Source organism: Nyctereutes procyonoides, unplaced genomic scaffold (genome assembly GCF_905146905.1).
Source record: "Nyctereutes procyonoides isolate TBG_1078 unplaced genomic scaffold, NYPRO_anot_genome, whole genome shotgun sequence".
Classification (NCBI taxonomy): Eukaryota; Metazoa; Chordata; class Mammalia; order Carnivora; family Canidae; genus Nyctereutes; species Nyctereutes procyonoides.
Window position 1 is genome coordinate 88,092,202 of NW_026575146.1, and position 18,195 is coordinate 88,110,396.

General features: G+C 56.1%; 1 protein-coding gene across 1 annotated transcript; it reads left to right on the top strand.

Annotated features, from left to right (window-relative positions):
* Window positions 1-13,470: 13,470 nt before the first annotated feature.
* On the top strand, window positions 13,471-17,931 carry LOC129499648 (cytochrome b-c1 complex subunit Rieske, mitochondrial). Its single transcript, XM_055309453.1, has 2 exons — window positions 13,471-13,734; window positions 17,048-17,931. The coding sequence occupies exons 1-2, from the start codon at window positions 13,521-13,523 to the stop codon at window positions 17,656-17,658; spliced, it is 825 nt and encodes a 274-aa protein (XP_055165428.1). The 5' UTR covers window positions 13,471-13,520; the 3' UTR covers window positions 17,659-17,931.
* Window positions 17,932-18,195: the final 264 nt, after the last annotated feature.

The following is an 18,195-nucleotide window of genomic DNA, read 5'->3' on the forward strand; positions in this document are numbered from 1 at the left end:
CGGCTGCCTCCCCATCGCACCCCAGCCCACGTGGACGAGAGTTCCTTCCGCCCCACGTCCTTGCTGACTTTGTCAGCTCGACTCTTTGACAACAGGCACCCCAGTAGGTGTGGGGGTATTACGGTGGGTCCTGGCTTGTGCGTCTCCGAGGACTGGGCGTTGGGGCTTTCTCACGTGCCTGGGGTGGCCGGGAGGGCTCCTTCAGAAGCTCCTCTCCCTGCACCCTCTTTGGGTTCTTTGTTTGCTGTTGCTGTTATTTGCTGCGGAGTCAGATGAATCCCATATATATATTTCCGGCCTGCCTTATCCATCCTGATGGTTCGCAAATCATCCTGCCCTAAGATTCCTGTGTTGGGAGGTGTCCGATCACCAAAACCTCTCTACTCACTGTGGGTCGGTTCGGATTTTCTCCTTCTCCGTGATTCAGACTCGGTAGGTCGTATGTTCCTAAAACACGTATCCATCTCCTCCAGGTCATCCTCAGGAGGGGTTTTTAGGAAGACGGCCGTCCGGGCGCGTTTGTCTTCGGGGCATTAGGGCCAAGGGTGGAGGTAGAGCCTGATGCTGCAGGAAAGCGGGGGCGAGAGGGACGGGGACCCCTCGAAAGCGCGGGCGTATGTCCACGTTGCTAGCGGGCGACCACGCAGAATGTGGATACAGACGAAGGAAGCCCGAGCTCCGGTGCTGGGGAGGCGAGCGGCCTCCCTGGCGCGGCCTCGCCGCCCCCGGCCCTCCCCGCATTGCACGGATGCCGTCGGACAGCAGGTCCCCCGCTGCAGCTCTCGTTTCCGCCCCAGGATTTCTCTAGCTCCGAGGTGTTGGAGGCCCAGAAATAGCTTGACGGTTATGCATTCGAAGCCCAGAACCTCCAAGAGGTTGGTGCCTGAGGTCTTGTACGCCGACGGTTCTGAGGCACGTTTGATACGGTCCCTCCCTCACCCCCACAGCGGACCCACTCGACGACGCGTCTTCATACCGATTCTTCTCCTCTCCGTGCTTCGCTTCCCTCTCCCTCTTTCCAGCTCCCTTGGGGTCATATTCCCAAACCAAATACCTGCCCATGGATCTCCGTTTAAGCTCGGCTCTTGGGGAAATTGAGGCTGACGATGCCCTGCCTGACTCTCCAGGCCTCAGTTCATTATGCTCCTCTTATCCTGAGCCGGTCTGACAAGGCCCGTCGCCCGGGCCTGTGATGTGCCGACTGTGTTCCCTCTTCAAGGCCTTTGAGCATGTGCCACCTCCTCTGGTCTCTGCCCACCCGCCACCCTCACAGGCAACCCCTCACTGATCGTTCAGTGGGAGCAGACCTCACTCCCACCACCAGGCCCGTTGCATCTCATTCCCCTGCTAATTCTCCAGGAGCACTTACCGTGCTCTGAAATGCCCTTTTCCTTTATTGCTTACTTTGCGCATTGTTGGGGCGACCGGATCACCCACTGGCAGCCACAGGGCTTAGATGCGCTTTCTGATGCCATCCATGGAGGTGCAGGTGCAGCTCAGCTCTGCTTTCTCATAAAATATCCCTGTTGCGGGAGCCAGGGGGGTTTCAGATAGGTCCAGTATCAGGCGACAAATGACAACCAGCGCTCCGTCGGTTTGTGGAGGACATCGGGGACTGGTGGGGATGACGGGGAAGCCCTAGAGCTCAGGCTCTGTCCAAGCTCAGGCTCTCTCCATGCAGCTCCTTCCTGTAGTCGCCCTGCAATGTGGCTACTCCTATCTGGCTTTAGGATTTCTCAGTGTAAACCAGATATATGAGTGCGTGTGCATGTGTGTGTGTAACACCTCCAAATTCTTAAAGGTTGGCCAACAGTTCAAATTTTTAGCATTTTCTGGACCGAGGAAACTCAAAACTGATGCTCTGCCGCAGACGTGCCAGCGTTTGGGCTGGACTTGTCCTGCCTTGCTTACCTGGATCATTCTGCACCAACTCCCAGTCAAGGCAGTGGGAATTGGGTGTTCCAAGCTGCGGACAGTGATTTGCCAGAGTCAGAAACAGAGACCCCCCCCCCCTCCCCGACACTTGCAGAACTGAAGAGGAGACGAGCACCAGCTGGGGTGTGGAAGGGAAGGAAATCGGACTGATTAATTGTCCGCTATTTGTAAATGCATAAATCCGAGATGCCACAGAGGTAGAATATGTGGCCTTTCGATAAGGTACCTTAAGCCTGTCTTGGATAATTAACCTTTTATTTTTTTTTTATTTATTTTTTTTTTATTTATGACAGTCACAGAGAGAGAAGGAGAGAGAGGCAGAGACACAGGCAGAGGGAGAAGCAGGCTCCATGCACCGGGAGCCCGACGTGGGACTCGATCCCGGGTCTCCAGGATCGCGCCCTGGGCCAAAGGCAGGCGCCAAACCGCTGCGCCACCCAGGGATCCCGATAATTAACCTTTTAAAGAGCAAGCATGTTCAGCGCTTAATATCTGAAAAAGTATAACACAGCAAGGATGAGCCGTCAATAAAAGAGATGGAGAGCGCGGCTGTGTTTCCCCAGTTCACGACGGTGGGCTGCGGCTAATGAATCCACAATGCCACGGAATTGATGCTTCGTTATTCGTGTTCGCGCGGGTTACCTCTAACTCACATTTAAAGGCGGACACGCTGAGCAAGTTGAACTCTCAAAAACGGCAGACATCTCTCTCTCTGTGTGTGACTATCATAAATAAATTTAAAAAAAAATTAAAAACGGCGGACATTAATAGAAGACAAAATAATAATGGGTCTGGTTGGTCATTCGTGCTGCCGTAGATAAGGTTACGACGTCGACGTTTCCATGCGAGACTCTTATTTTCCACGATTTACGGCTCGGTTATGAAAAATAAATTCAGAAAAGATATCAGAAAGAAAAAAGAAAAATAAATTCACAGCGCTCTACGTTAGCGCTATGGTATCCAACGGGAAAGGATTGCTTTCTCTTCCCCATGTCTAAAAATAGCTTTATTTAATAAGTTAACCACTTAAAATTTCCCCAGGTGTGGACAATGGCTTTGGGTGCCGGGCGAACCAGGCCATGGCCGGCGGTGGGAGCTGTGACCCGGCTGCCCTCGGAGCCCACGCGGGAGTGACTCCCAGCCCAGCTCAGGGCTGAGGGTTTCCTGTCACCACCACACACCTGCTATTGTGTTCACCTGCCCGTGTGCCTGAGACCCTTCCCTTCTGAGGGGCCCTCTTCCGCCATCCCTTTCCGTCCCCAACGCTTGACAGACACGCGTTCATTTGCCAATGATTTATCCAAAGTCTATCCACCGGAAAGTGCGACAAGCCGCATGCTGTGGGACACAGCGGTGAGCAAAGACGATACGGGAAAGCCGAGAAAGCACCGGAGCTCCTTATATTAAATTATAGTATTATTTTATTTTGGGTTTCATGGAGGAGTCCACGTTTGGGCCCCTTAGACCCTAACCTGGCTGCAGCCGGCACGGTTAGCTACTCACAGTAGCGAACAGGCTCTAGGTGAGCAGGCGAGGAAATAAGCATCATGAACGGGAGAAGAGGATGCGTGACTGCCAGTGACGGGGCAGGGGGGTGAAGGAGCCCACTCTAAACTGGGTACTAGTCGCAGGCTCTAGGGGGTGGTGGCATTTAGCTGTTATCTTGAGGGCGTGACAAAGGGGGCCCGGCTGTGCGGAGGCCAGGGGAGTGGTGTGCACCACGAGCTGGTGCAAAGGCCCTGCGGCTGCAGTGATCCCCCGAGGAGCTCAGCCTCCCCTGAGCATCCTGCAAAGCTTCCACAGAGGTATTGGGTCGAGTCCATGCTGAGCAGATCCAGAACTTCGTGCCGGTGGATGGGGTGATGGAGGGTCCCAGAGCTCTGAAACCCCGGGGCAGAGGGAGGCGAGGCCGGGTGGGGGGAGACACCAACACCTCCTCTACCCCCTCCTCGTGGCCCAAGCCTGCAGCCTAGGCCTCCACTCACCCACCTCTACTCTCTCCCCTCCAGGACACGGACGCTGGGCCAGGAAGGCGGCCTATGCGGGCACGTCTGTCCGCAGGGCGGGGAGGGAGCGCACCCAGGACCCAGGGCGCAGGGGGGCCCGCTGCCCACCTTCCCCGATGAGCCCTCATGGAGGTGGAAGCTCTAGGCCTGCGGGCAGGGGGGGTCTGTGCCAGCCCTGCTCCCCCTGAGGCCGGCTCCCCCCCAGGCCCGGAGCACACAACCCCACTGCGGCCCCAGACCCCCTCCGCTGTGCACCCCTGTGCGCTCCCCACTCCATAGCGGTGGGCCTGACCCGATCAGGGAGCCCCGGTGGAGGAGGGCACAGAGCTGGGGTGGGAGAGGCCACAGACACCCAAGACGGCAGCCTCCGGGTCTGTAGGAACAGCGGCCACGCTGGGGACAGGCTGCCTGGCAGGGAGCTGGGCTGGGCCGCAGACACGGGGGCCAGCCCAGGCCCTGGGGGCCGGGGGGTCCTCTGGATCCCCTTGTGGGCTCCCCGTCCCCTGGGAGGTGGAGACAGCACCGCCCGCGAGGGCCAAGCAAGGCAGGGGGAGGGCGGCCTCAGGGGTGGTCCCGGGAACCCCAGGGCGGTTAGGGGGGCGGCCTCCCCCCAGGGAAGGTGCTGAGGGAGCTGCGAGCACTGGGAGGGCTGCTGGTGGCGGGAGGCCCGGGCAGGACCTGGGCAGGCGGGGGCTGCACCTGCAGGGGGGGCTCGGGGGACAACCCTGCACCTGCGGCCCCCGCTCCCCGCCTGCCTCTTCAGGGCTGGCTCCGGGCTCCAGGCCTCCGGGTCCCTCACACTCTGCCCTGGGCCCCGCCCTCTAAGCCCTGGGCCCCTCCGTACAGCTATCGGTGTCTTGTCACCGTGACTCATGCACCGGGACGCTCAGCGTGGCTGCCTCCCCCCGAACCCAGGAGCCCCTCCCGCTGGGCACCCGAGTCCCCCGCTGCAGCCAGAGCCCGGCGTCTGGTAGCTTCCCCACGTTCATCCCCTGGACGGCTGCACTGATCCTATTTTTCCTGAGGTGCGGCTTTCCCTCAACGCGGTCGGCCCAGGTGACTTCAGACCCTTCGAGCTGGCGGCGCTCGCCCTGCCCTCCTCTCCCGCCCCTGTCCCTGGAGCACCGGCCCTTGGTGCCTGTTTGCTCCGGCTTCCTCGCCCAGGACGGAAGGCCCGAAGGCCAGACGCGGTGGCTTGTCTTGATGACCCGTGGCTGGCGGTGGGCACCCAGCGTCACCGGGCGTACAGCAGCCATAAAAAGATTTCGCAGGCGTTTCCTTTTTTTTTTTTTTTAAGATTTTATTTATTTATTCATGAGAGACACAGAGAGAGAGAGAGAGGCAGAGACACAGGCAGAGGGAGAAGCAGGCTCCATGCAGGGAGCCCGACGCGGGACTCGATCCCGAGACCCCGGGGTCACGCCCTGGGCTGAAGGCAGATGCTTCACCGCTGAGCCCCCCGGGGGTCCCTTAGGAGGCGTTTCAATGAGGGAAGGAGACCCCACGCGTCCTTAATCCCAGTCGTGTTAAGTTACTGAGCAAACCCCCAACTTGGCCTCAGCTGGACGGCAGGCCTGTGAGAGCGGCGTCCTGATCTGCACTCTCAGGTGAGGAAACAGGTGCAGAGGGTTAGGGCACCTCCCCAGGTGGCTCGGCAGCGAGCGTCAGCCTCACTCGGGGGCCTGGGGTCCCAGCCAGCATTAACTCGATGCGGCTTTCAGGGGGCGCCTCGTACCCTCAGGTGTGAAGGGGGGGGTCTGGGGGTCCTGCGGCAGCTTCGAGAGCCGGACGTGCGGCTGATAGGAAAACCCCTATGGTTTTCAACAAAGCCTGCAAATTAACCCTACTTAATGAATGTGACTAACGTGTTAAAGGAACGAGCGATTAACATATTAGCACGTCCGGACTTCTCCCCCGGGGGTGCCGGCTTTCAAAGAGGTGGGGACAGAGAATCATGGAAACGGATCTTATGGAACAGAGGTGCCTAGCGAGGGGCTCCGGGTGGGGGCCGTGTGGGCAGTGCCCGTGCCCCCATCTCGCCGCGCCCGCCTGCCCGTTGCCCACGTGGACGCATCAGGACTAGGGGGGATGAGAAATACCGCAAAACAGGTCCGACTGGGAGGGGCCCTGGCTTCCCGGCACCCTCCTGCCTTGGCATCTGGCAGGTCGGGTTCATTTCTGGGGTCGTGTGGACGCTCGCGGGCTGCAGTGGCCTGGCAGGTAACGGACTCGGGCAAGTGGACAACAGGAGGAAGAACCCAAATAGGCAGGCAGGTGCTCGCCTCGGTCTTCGGGATCTCGGACTAAACGTGCTCGGAGCAGCTTTTAGAGGAAAGACAAAGGTGCCCGTGTGTGTTAGTGTCGGTCGATTTGCGGCTGTAACAAACCACCACACATGTAGTGGCTTAAAACAACACAAATTCATCATTTTACGGTCACAAGTCTAAAATGGGTCTGCAGGGCTCTGTTATTTCTGGAGGCTCCAGGAGGCAATCCGTTTCCTTGCTTTCCCCAGCTTCCGGAAGCTGCCCCCACCCCATGTCTCCAGGCACCCCCCCCCTCCTTCAAAGTCACTAGCACACCGTCTCCCTCTAATCTCCTGCTACGCCCTGAGGAGGACCCTGTGATTACCCTGCCCCCCCCCAGACAATCCAGGATAATCCCCCCATCTCAAGACCCTTAATCACTCTTGCAAAGTCCTTTTGCCACAAAAGGTGACATATTCCCACGTCCTAGGGATTTGGACACACACGCGCATCTTTGGGGGGGGCGTTGTGCCACCCATTACAGCGTGTGTGTTGGAGTACTCAGAACTTGTAAATGCTATTTCACCTCGTTATTTAAATTACCAAATAGTATTTGATATTTAATATTCAAGTCATTAAATATTACTTAATAAAAATATTAAAATTATATTTGAGGTTTAAATTACTGAGTAAGCCATATTGTCACCAGCTGGACCCCAGGCCCGGCCCGTACGGCCCACCTGCTTGTACTCACTAACCTTTGCCCTTACACTTTCCCCCAAACTCCTCTTTCTGACTTTCCTTGATTCAGGCCAAGATGAGGGTGACGGCCCTGACAAGACCTCCCTCCGGCCCAGAGCACCCAGACCCTTTGGGCTAAACATGGCTGTGCAGACAGTGACCCCTGGAGTGACCTACAATTACCTTTACCTCCTTATAACACTAAAACTGCAGCCCAAGGAGGGGCCTCAGCCTCATTTACATAACACGACATACGTGCAGGCCGGTTTCTCAGGCGGGTGTGTGACCTTACGCCCCCCTCTACATGGGATAACAAGGCCTCCCCCTCTCGCGGGGAGTCACAGCTTCGGAAGCCATTCCCCAAGATCTCCTTATTTGCTGCAAGTAGGGTTTTCTCTGTGGGACAACTCCCCCTGGGGCAGCTTCTGACTCCACATTGGCTGGTTACACTATCAGGAGGTCTCTGGGCAGAACCGAGTGGGGGAAGGGAGTCGGCCTCCGGTCTGTGACCACGACCTCCGACCTCCGATTCAAACAAGCCACTCGTTTGCTAAGAGGAAGGCTTGTCTCATGCCTCCTCCATCCTTGCTCTTTCATACACTTTGCTCTTCAGAGTTCCTGGGAGCGGACAAGCTTACCAAACATTTACATTCCCAGGTCCACGGCTATTTCCCACGCCCCTACCCCTAATCTAACACCACCACCCCCATTTACAAAAATGACATTTATTAGGCTCTTGTGTACCAAAGACTAAGTACTTCATTGGCTTTATTTCTTTTATTCTTACAGCAATTTCATTTTTATCCCCGTTTTACAGATGAGGAATCGGAAGCTCACCATTGCCCAAAGTCACACAGCTGTGGGCTCTAGGAGACAACCTGTAAGGGGCAGAGCGGACATGCAAACCAGGTCGTCTGCCTCCAGATGCCTCCACCAAGATGCAGCATTCCAGGAAAGAGGAGCTGGGACATGAAAGCTAACAGCTTAGTTAAAAATAAAACAAAACAAGAACCCAGCAATGGAAACCAGAATGACTTAGGTAGGCCCACCTTCCAAAGTGCCTGCCGCTCCTGGGTTCCAGGCTCCAGCTCCCACGAGAGGACAGATATTCGACCAGAGTTACGCTCTCCCCTGCTGCAGCTCTGGACCGGAACCTAGACCGATGGGCTCCGATGTCCCGTCTTTGCGGGAGTGATGTCGTCAAAATGGCAACACCGGAGACTTCAGCCTCTACCTCCCCTACGAGGTCAACAATTAAGACAGTGACCTCGAACGCAGCTCTGGAATGGGTCTGGGGTCCACTCAGGAAACTCTAGCAACGTAGTGAACACAAAGCCTGAGAAGAACCGCACAAGAAAAGAAGAAAGCAAGTTTCCTTGTACTTAAGTCAACCCACCCCGCAAGCTGGCACTGCTCGGTGCCAAGAGGAAATGTCCCAGCCTGGCGGAGTTGTCCGTGCCGGGAAGGGGAGAGCAGGGACGGCCACTGGCTTCCCCGGCCTTTCAGGGGCGCTGCACGGAGGTCCGGCTTCGGTCTCACTGCACTCAGAATGGCGAAGGGGACACGTGTAGAGTCGGCTAGGGACGCGGAAGACAAACATCAGCAATGCAGCGGGAGCGCCGGGCTTCACAACGACCTGCCCTGCAGGCAACCGCAGCAGGTGTCTCCACTGAAGGAATAAATGGCCAGCACAGCTGCTGTGGCGCCCCTGCAGACTTCGGCAGCCTTTGCCCCACAGGTATCACATTTGACGGTGCCAGCGACCCGAGTCCCTCCCAGCCCACTCCCCTCGCCCCCACTGGAGCTTAGGAACGACACTGGGGGCAGCCAGCTCAGGCCTCTGAGGCTGCACAAGGGCAAGGTGCCAGCCTGGACCCCTGTGGATGACCGCCCACCATACCACCAGGTGTGTGCTTGCAGTTTTCCCCTCCAGCTGTGCATCCATGTGACTGGCCTGATGCCCATCCCTGGCCTCTCTGCAGTGCTCATGCTTGAAGGGAGACCACAGCCACGGGGAGTGTGCCAACGGCCAGGGCCCCACCAGCTGCCTACGAGTCCATAGTTGGCCCTGGCTCTTGCTGCCTGCCTTGACTCTCACCACTACGTTTGTGTCTGCCACTGGCCACTGCCCCCATGTAGACACCTGTGGCTGGCTGCCACAGACCAGTGTGTGCATAGCACTGATTCCGGCACCGCCACTGCCTGCCACGATGCCTGGACACTGAACACGGCAGTACCACGAAGGGTGCCAGCAGCCCTTGCAGAAGGATCACGAAGTTGTGGATGCTTTTGGACCCCTGAGCCAAGGAGATGACACGTACCACCACCACCTCCCCCCACAAACCCAGGGCTGCTACGTGCCTCCAAGCGTGGTATCCTGCATCACCAGACCCAGGGTCGCAACACGTGCCCCCACCCACAGATAAAAGTCTTCCTTTCCTGAAGTCAGTCCGCAAAGTCTGGAAGAGGTGACTGCTTCTTCAAATGCACAGAACTGATTCAAGGCAGCGCGGACAACCAAGAATCGGAGACACACGGCCCCACCAGAAGAATACAGTCAACCTCCAGTAACCGGCCCCAAGGACACGGAGATCCAGGGATTGTGCAATTAGGAATTCAAAATACTTATTCCACAGACGTCCAGAGAGCGGCAAGAGAACACAGAGAAACAAGTTAATGATGCAAGAAAACAATACAAGAACAAGATGAGGAGAACAAAGAGATACATGAAGAAGAACATGAAGAAGAACCAAACACATTTTGGAGCTGAGGAATAAAATGAATGGAAAAATTGAATAGAAAGCTTCGACGTCAGACTCGACCAAGCAGAAGGAATCGGCTAGAAGACAGATCAATTGAGATTCTCCAATCAGAGGAGCAGCAATTTAAAAGAAGAACGGAAAGAAGAAGGCCATAGGGCTATGGGGCACCATTAGGAGAAACAGTGCGTGTGTCATTGCACGTGGAACGTTCTCCAGCTTAGATCATGTGAAAAGTCATAAAGCAGGCCTTAGCAAATTTAAGGAGATCGAAACGCAATTGAGAGTCCAGAAATAAACCCTCACATATATGGTCAACGAATATTTGGCGGGGGGTCAGGAATACTAAAAGGAGGGAAGGGTAGTAGTAGCTTCAATAGACGGTGTTAGGAAAATGGTGCCCACGCGGAGAAGAACAAAACTGGACCCCTATCTTACCCCACCCACAAAAGTGAACTCAAAATGGGTGAAAGGCTTAAACACAGGAACAAAAACTATTAAACTCCCAGAAGAAAACAAAGGGGAAAAGCTCCCTGACACTGGTCTTGGCAATACTTTTTTTGGGTACGACACCAAAAGCGCAAGCAACGAAAGCAAAATTAGTAAGCGAGGGTATGTCGAACTGAAGATCTTCTGCACGGCCAAGGAAAGCATTAACACAATGAAAGGGCAAACATGAGAATGGGACAAGATATTTGCAAATCATATATCTGATAAGAGATTAATAGTCAGACTATATGGAGAGCTCATAGGACTGAATAGCAACAAATACACAATCGGATTTTAAAAGTGGGCAGGGGATTTGAATAGACATTTTCCCAAAGAAGATACACGAAGGCCAACGTGAAAATGTGCTCGACATCACGAGGAATCAGGATAATGCAAATCAAAGCCAGAACGAGATGTCACCTCACACCTGTTAGAACGGTCATTATCAAGAAGATAAGGTGTAAGAAAGGGTGGCGAGGACGTGGAGAAGAGGGGACCCTTGCGCGCTGTTGGTGGGAATGTAATTTGGTGCAACCGCTACGGAAAACAGCACGGAGGTTCCTCCATAAACCAAAAGTAGAGCTACCGTGTGATGCAGCGGTGCTAGTTCTGGGTGTGTAGGGCGAGGAAAGGAGAGCAGGGTCTCAAGGAGATGACGGGCACTCCCGTGCTCATTATTCACGGAAACAGCCTAATGTCTGCCAGCGGATGAATGGATAAAAGAGATACGGCACATACACCCAGGGGAATATTATAGGGCCCTGAGGAAGAAGGGAATCTTGCCATTTGGGACAACACGGATGAACCCCGAAGGCACTACGGTCAGTGAAATAACTCAGGCAAAGAAAGACAAATACTGTACGATCTCACCTAGATTTCGCATCCAGAGAAGAGGAACTCACAGGAACAGAGAGCAGAGTGCTGTTCCTGGGGGGGGGGGGGGGCTTGTGGGAGATGGGGAGGGGTCAGTCCCAGGGCACGAGCTTCCGGCTAGAAGGCGAGTAAGTTCTGGGGATCTGACACGCAGCACGGCGATGATAGTCACGACAGCGTATCCGGTCTCTGAAAATTGCCAAGAAACTGGATGGTAAGTGTCCTCACCACCAAAAGGGATGATCATTCTGTGTTCTGACCGAGGTGTCACCTGATACCATGCCGGTAATCCAGGTGCGCTAGACGTGCCTCACGTCCACGCAGTGTGCACACCTTAAACGTACACACGTCGTCAACGCTATCGCAGTAAAGGCCGACGGAAATGACGCGTCTTAGGGTCGGCGGTTCGTCACCTTTGAGCCTCAGTTTCTCCCTCCACAAAATGGCAAGAGTTATTTTTATTGTTGTTATGGACATTTACGTGGCACTTACTGCGTGCCAGGCGTGGTTCTTGGCACTTTACGTATCTCAGTCCAATTCATCCTTAAAACAACCCTTTGACAATAAATACTGTCATTTTAGGATTGCTATTGTGAGTGGAAAACTGATTTAATGCGGAGTCTGGACACTCTGGGCGAGCAAGTTCTACTCTGCTTACCCCGCGGGGAGGGCCTTGTGCAGTCTCCTTCCTCCCTTCCTCTCTTCTTCCCATCCTCGCCTCCTCTTACCCACCTCAAAGGGCCGTCGTGATATGAGGTGTGCTACTCTGTGTAGAGCCCTCAAACTGTGTACAGTGTGTGGACGTGTCCGCTCGTACCTTTAGGGTTGTTGCCGGGGCGAGCCCAGGACCAGACCTACGAGCGGACCTATGAGTAGCTCCTGAGGAGGCCAGTTCCAGCACTGAGAGTACAACAGAGTCCCCGGGGCTATAAGAGTGGCCAAGCCTTAGACCCTGAGAAGGGTCCAGGAGGAAGAGGTCGGTGGGCTGTGGACCGAGGGAGAGGAACGACAGCGAGGCATCAGGAATCCGAGGAAGGTTCTCGGAGGGGGCGGGTGATGTGTCAGACAAAAGCAACACCAACAAACTCGGTGCTTAGCAGGTGGGGCTCCCGGTTCGTATGTTCCACGTATCAGTACATTTACTCCTTCCGGGGGGGGGGGCGGGGGCATCGATAGCAACCCCATTTTGCAGGTGAGGAAACCAAAGCAGAGGGGGGTCAGGAAACTTGCCAAGGTCCCAGAGCCCATGCACACATGGCACAGGGAAACGTCATTTACCTAACATTTAAATCAACTCCCTGTGACCTAAATAAATGTAAAACAAACTTTATTTCGCTATAGTCATTGGGAAATCAGTATGGAGACAAAATAAATAACATGAAGAGAAACGCCATCATCACATCCTCTCTCTGCTGATTCGGCTACCCAAGGGCTTTGAGGTCCAGGCCTACTCTCCTAAAGGAGAGGCTGCCTGATAGATCAGCACCGAGCCGGGACTTGCTCGTTGCAAAATCAGAAGACTTGAACGAGAAGGAAGAAAGTTACTTCCTTTTCGTTCAAGTCTTCTGATTGAAGTAACTTTCTTACTGTGCGATAGAAAGCGATTTAGGGACCCACCCCTGCACCCCCTGAAATCTCACTTAGGGAAACTGGTGGTGGTCAAGAGCGGAGGCTCAGAGGACAGACCAGCCCCTTCCAGCCCCTGCTGGCTCTTGTCCTGGGCACATGATCCCTCATCAGTAAAGCAGCTGTTACTTCGTAGGGACCTTGGCTATCAGAGAAAGAAGGTCATGCACGACATTTAACACGTAGTAAATGTCTGTATTACACCCCTAAGCCATCACCACCGTCCTTATCATTACTGAGCCTCGCCGGTGAGTCCTTGGCCTTTTTAAGATTCTGTTTTTTAGTCCGATGGCGCTAATAACCATCACAGCGCATAGATAACGCTCACCCTACGCTGGGCTCTGACGTAGGTTTTACGAGCACGTGTGACCTAATATACGTGCCTGTGTCCCACCAGGTCTCCAGGAGAGCGCGTCCGTAATGTAACATAGGCGCACGTGTGTGAAGAGTTGCTAGCATCCCTATCTAAACTATCATGATGACCTGTTCTCGCCCCCGGGCTCCTGCAGAGGAGGCTGCAACCGGGAGGGACGCAAGGCGGACCCACAGGACCCCGTGGGCCTCCTCTGCCCACTTTGCATCCAGGAGATCCCAGGTTACAGACCCAGGCGCGCGCAGGTGCGGACGGTAGGGCCCCGCCGGCCCCGCCCCCTCGCGACTCCGCCCCCGCCGGCCCCGCCCCCTTAGCGTAAGCGCTAGCCCCGCCTCTGACGCACCGCCTCTGCGGGCTCCTCCCACCTGCGGGGGGAGCGGCTTAGGCCGGCGCGCTGACGTCACGGCTGGCGCGTGCGCAGTGCGCGGAAGGTCGTCCGAGTGACCGGCCCGGCGGTTGGAGCGCAGTCGCCATGTTGTCGGTGGCCGCGCGCTCGGGCCCGTTCGCGCCCGTCCTGTCGGCCACGTCCCGCGGGGTGGCGGGCGCCCTACGGCCCCTGGTGCCGGCCTCGGTGCCCGCCGCCCCGGAGCCGCCGGTGCTGGACCCGAGGCGGCCGTTCCTGTGCCGGGAGTCGCTGAGCGGCCAGGCCGCCCGCCGCGCTCCGGTGGCCTCGGCGGGGCTCACGGGTGAGCGGGGCGGGGGCGGGGGGGACGGGGGGTCGCGCTGGGCCCCGCGGCGCAGGCCCGCTGCCTCCTCGTCGGCGCGTCCGGCCCCGATTCCCGCCGCCGCGAGCGGGGGGCGCCCGGGCAGCTGCGCGGCGGCGTCGCGGGGTCGCGGGGTCGCGGGGCGGGGCCTCGGTCCTCGCGCTTCCCCCGGCGAGGGGCCCACTCACGCCTGAGACCCGGGGAGGGGCGCGTCCCTGCGGCCTCGGCCCGCCCCGGCGCCCGGGAGGTTCCCCGCGGCCTGGCCCCGCCCGCGGGCCGCGCATACAGCTGGTGCACAGTGTGTGCAGACTGCGAGCCCGCCCGAGCCCATCCGCGGGCCGCGCATACAGCTGGTGCGCAACGTGTGCAGCGTGAGGTCCGCTTTGGGGCCGCCCGAGCCCATCCGCGGGCCTGCGCACGGTGAGGAGCCGGGAGGACCCCCTGGCCTGTGTCCCGCGCCGCGGGCTGTGCATACAGCTGGTGCACAATGTGTGCAGGCTGCGAGCCCACCCGAGCCCATCCGTGCGCCGCGCATACAGCTGGTGCACAGTGTGTGCAGACTGCGAGCCCGCCCGAGCCCATCCGCGGGCCGCGCATACAGCTGGTGCACAGTGTGTGCAGACTGCGAGCCCGTCCCAGCCCATCCGCGGGGCTGCGCATACGGCTGGTGCACAATGTATGTGCAGACTGCGAGCCCGTCCCAGCCCATCCGCGGGCCGCGCATACAGCTGGTGCACAGTGTGTGCAGACTGCGAGCCCGTCCCAGCCCATTCGCGGGGCCGCGCATACGGCTGGTGCACAATGTATGTGCAGACTGCGAGCCTGCCCGAGCCCATCCGCGGGCCGCGCATACAACTGGTGCGCAACGTGTGCAGCGTGAAGTCCGCTTTGGGGCCGCCCGAGCCCATCCGCGGGCCTGCGCACGGTGAGGAGCCGGGAGGACCCCGCTGGCCTGTGTCCCGCGCCGCGGGCTGTGCATACAGCTGGTGCACAATGTGTGCAGGCTGCGAGCCCGCCCGAGCCCATCCGCGGGCCGCGCATACAGCTGGTGCACAATGTGTGCGGAATGCGAGGCCCACGTGGGGTCCGCCCGAGCCCGTCCGAGCCGGTCCGCGGGCCCGCGCAGGGTGGGGAGCCGGGAGGGGGCTCAGCGGTCGGAGGAAGACGCATGGACCATTTGGGGGCGGGGGAGGCCTGGACGGGGCGGTGCAGGTGGGGGGGGGGGCGGGGGGGGGCTTCAGGTGTCCTGTGTCCAGAAGGGCGATTCCGCCCGAGGTTAGAACCGAGCCCAGCCAGCGGGCCCCCGGCGCCCCGGGCGGGCAGGTAAGTGCAGGAGCCGCTGCTCCCCCACCCCCCCGCACCCAGGGGCCGCCCCGGCTGCGCTCCACGTGGGGGCTGGAGCTGCGGTTTGCACCTTCGGGCGCGGCCCCCGCGCGGTGAGCCCAGACGGTGGTGGAGCCCAGAGCTCGCTCCGGATCCCAGACCCAGGCCGCACCGGCAGGTCAGGTGAGCAGCAGGTGGACGCAGAGCCGCACCGCGCTGTCCCCGCCCTGACCGTGACCGTGACCGTGACCCTGAGCCCCGGAGGTGACCCTGAGCCCCGGAGCCGCGGTGCTGCCGGCGCCTCCGCCGTGAGTCCTGCTGCAGGCGCGCCCCACGGTGCTCACTTTACCGTAGGGATCCGGTAGGACGTGTATCTAGCGCACAAAATAGCGCACAATTCCTGACCGATTCTGTCGCTGAGCAGGCTGGCCCAGCTGTCATGTCCCGAGGGCATCCCAACGTGACCGTCTTTGACTGCTTGTGGGGTCAGTGCCCCTCCCCCTCTGCTCGGGTGACTTAGCCCGAGAACCGTGACGTGCTCTTAGCGTGGTGTGTGACTGCTCCGGGAGGCCTGTTGGGACGAGAAGGCCCAGTAGGCCAAGGGGAATTGCAACGTAGGTGGAAATGCATTTTATAGGTTCACGCTTCTTTTAGAAGCAGCACATTTTCTGAGTGAGGAGTATCTAGTGTCCCTTTTCTAGAAAGGAGACAATCTGCCAAGAGATGTGCTTCCTGAAACGTACCTGAACGTGATGCCAGGAAGTTCATTTTCTTGTCAGATGTTTAAAAGTGATACGGGACAAAAGGACAACATCTGTTTTTTTAAAAAAAACAAACAGAGCTGCTTATATCCAGGTACTTCATGATTGTTTGTTTATTTAACTCTCATTTGACACAAAGCTCTGGGCTGTGCCCTTGGCCTGGGAGCTGCTGCTCCATCTGCGAGACCTCCAGCCGCGAGCAAGATCAGATCAGGCCTTCACTCCTGCACGTCACTGCCCTTGACTGAAGCCGGGGGCGTAGGAACATTTTGCTCTTTTATCCTGGACTACATTGAAATGATTACTTCTTTTGGAGGTGTTATTTTGATCGTTGCACATTTTGATAAGAGTGTTCTTTTCTGTCCTCGAGTGGCTTTACTTGAAGTTAAAGTAATACTAAATCATACTCCAGAGTCTAGAACAGAAATCTCTTGAGTTTTTTGCAACTAAAGTTAGGCTAACAGGTCACAGAACGTTATCATCTCAAATATTTAAGAATTTTTAGCGTTCTCTCAGAGAGGAGGTAGAGAGGAATGTAAAGTTAGACGTTTGGTTTAATAAGATGGTCACAAATTGACTTACTGGGTGGACTTAGGAAGTTTTAGGGTCCCTTGTAATCTAGAGAATATGAGAGGCAGTTATCATAATCTTAGGTCTTGGGATCCCTGGGTGGCGCAGCGGTTTGGCGCCTGCCTTTGGCCCGGGGCGCGATCCTGGAGACCCGGGATCGAGTCCCACGTCGGGCTCCCGGTGCACGGAGCCTGCCTCTCCCTCTGCCTGTGTCTCTGCCTCTCTCTCTGTCTCTCTGTGACTATCATAAATAAATAAAAATAAATAAAAATAATAATCTTATGTGTTGGCAGGTTGAATTTCCAGCAGTTTTTTAAATATTGTTTACTGTTTGACTTTTTAGATTTGATGCGTTAAAATGTTAAGAATTCTGAATCCGCAGCGTCCAATCAGGAGAGGCTAGGTTTACGCGTATGATCTTGTGAGTTGATACCAGCATGATAGGTAGTGATTGACTTTGTTTCTTTTTCGGTATTTTATGTGCTGGCACTGCCAGCCTGACAGTTTCTCAGATCACTGCGTGCCATTTCACAGCTTTTATGCCTTGATTTTTGCTTATGAACTCACAAAGGCTATTTCCTGACGTATGTCCCTTCCAGGGTACTCCTCTAATTGTGTTTTAACTTTCTGTTTATTTGCAGTCCCTGCTTCCATTCGTTATTCCCACACAGACATCAGAGTGCCCGACTTCTCTGACTACCGACGCGCTGAAGTGTTAGATGGCACAAAGTCCTCGAAAGAGAGCAGTGAGGCTAGAAAAGGTTTCTCCTATTTGATAACGGCGACAACGAGCATCGGTGTTGCGTATGCCGCCAAGAATGTCGTCTCCCAGTTTGTTTCCAGCATGAGTGCTTCTGCGGATGTGTTGGCCATGTCGAAAATCGAAATCAAGCTATCTGATATTCCAGAAGGCAAGAACATGGCTTTCAAGTGGAGAGGAAAACCGCTGTTTGTGCGCCATAGAACCAAGAAGGAGATTGAGCAGGAGGCTGCAGTCGAAGTGTCCCAGTTGAGGGACCCACAGCACGATTTAGATCGAGTGAAGAAACCTGAATGGGTTATCCTGATAGGTGTCTGCACTCATCTTGGTTGTGTGCCCATTGCAAATGCAGGAGATTTTGGTGGTTATTACTGCCCTTGCCATGGGTCACACTATGATGCTTCTGGCAGGATCAGGAAGGGGCCCGCCCCTCTCAACCTTGAAGTTCCTTCGTATGAGTTCACTGGTGATGACATGGTGATTGTGGGTTAGAGACCTGGACTCAGGTTCTAGGCTCCTTTCAGTCTTCTTGTCCCCTCAGAAGACTTAGAAGGAAGCCATCTACACTTGGGTTGATCTGAAATATTTAAGAATTGCTAATAATGTACTCGCAAACAGTGTGAAGTAAATTGAATTTAATGTGGAATACTTTCAAGCATTCGCCTAATAAAGCCACTGTCAAACATTGTTAAGCTCAAAGACTTCAAAATTGCGGTGTTTTGATAGCTGATTCTAATTAAAAGTTATAGAATGGTGTACAAGATATTTGTGAAGTCTGTCATCAGCGTTTTCCTTTATCTGCCTTTTTTGTTAGCGACACAGATTCTGCAGAGCTAATGGTTAGACTGAGGTTCAAGTAGCGGGTCATTTCCGAGTCCTGGAAGATGCTTATGGCATTGGCAGGAAATACAGTATCCAGGTTTCCCTTTTTTTTTTTTTTTTTTTTTTTTTTTTGCACCCGGGTCCTGGCTAGGCGTGTCCGCCCCACCTCCGCACCCCTCCTCCCCCAGGCTGTGGGACGGTGTCCCG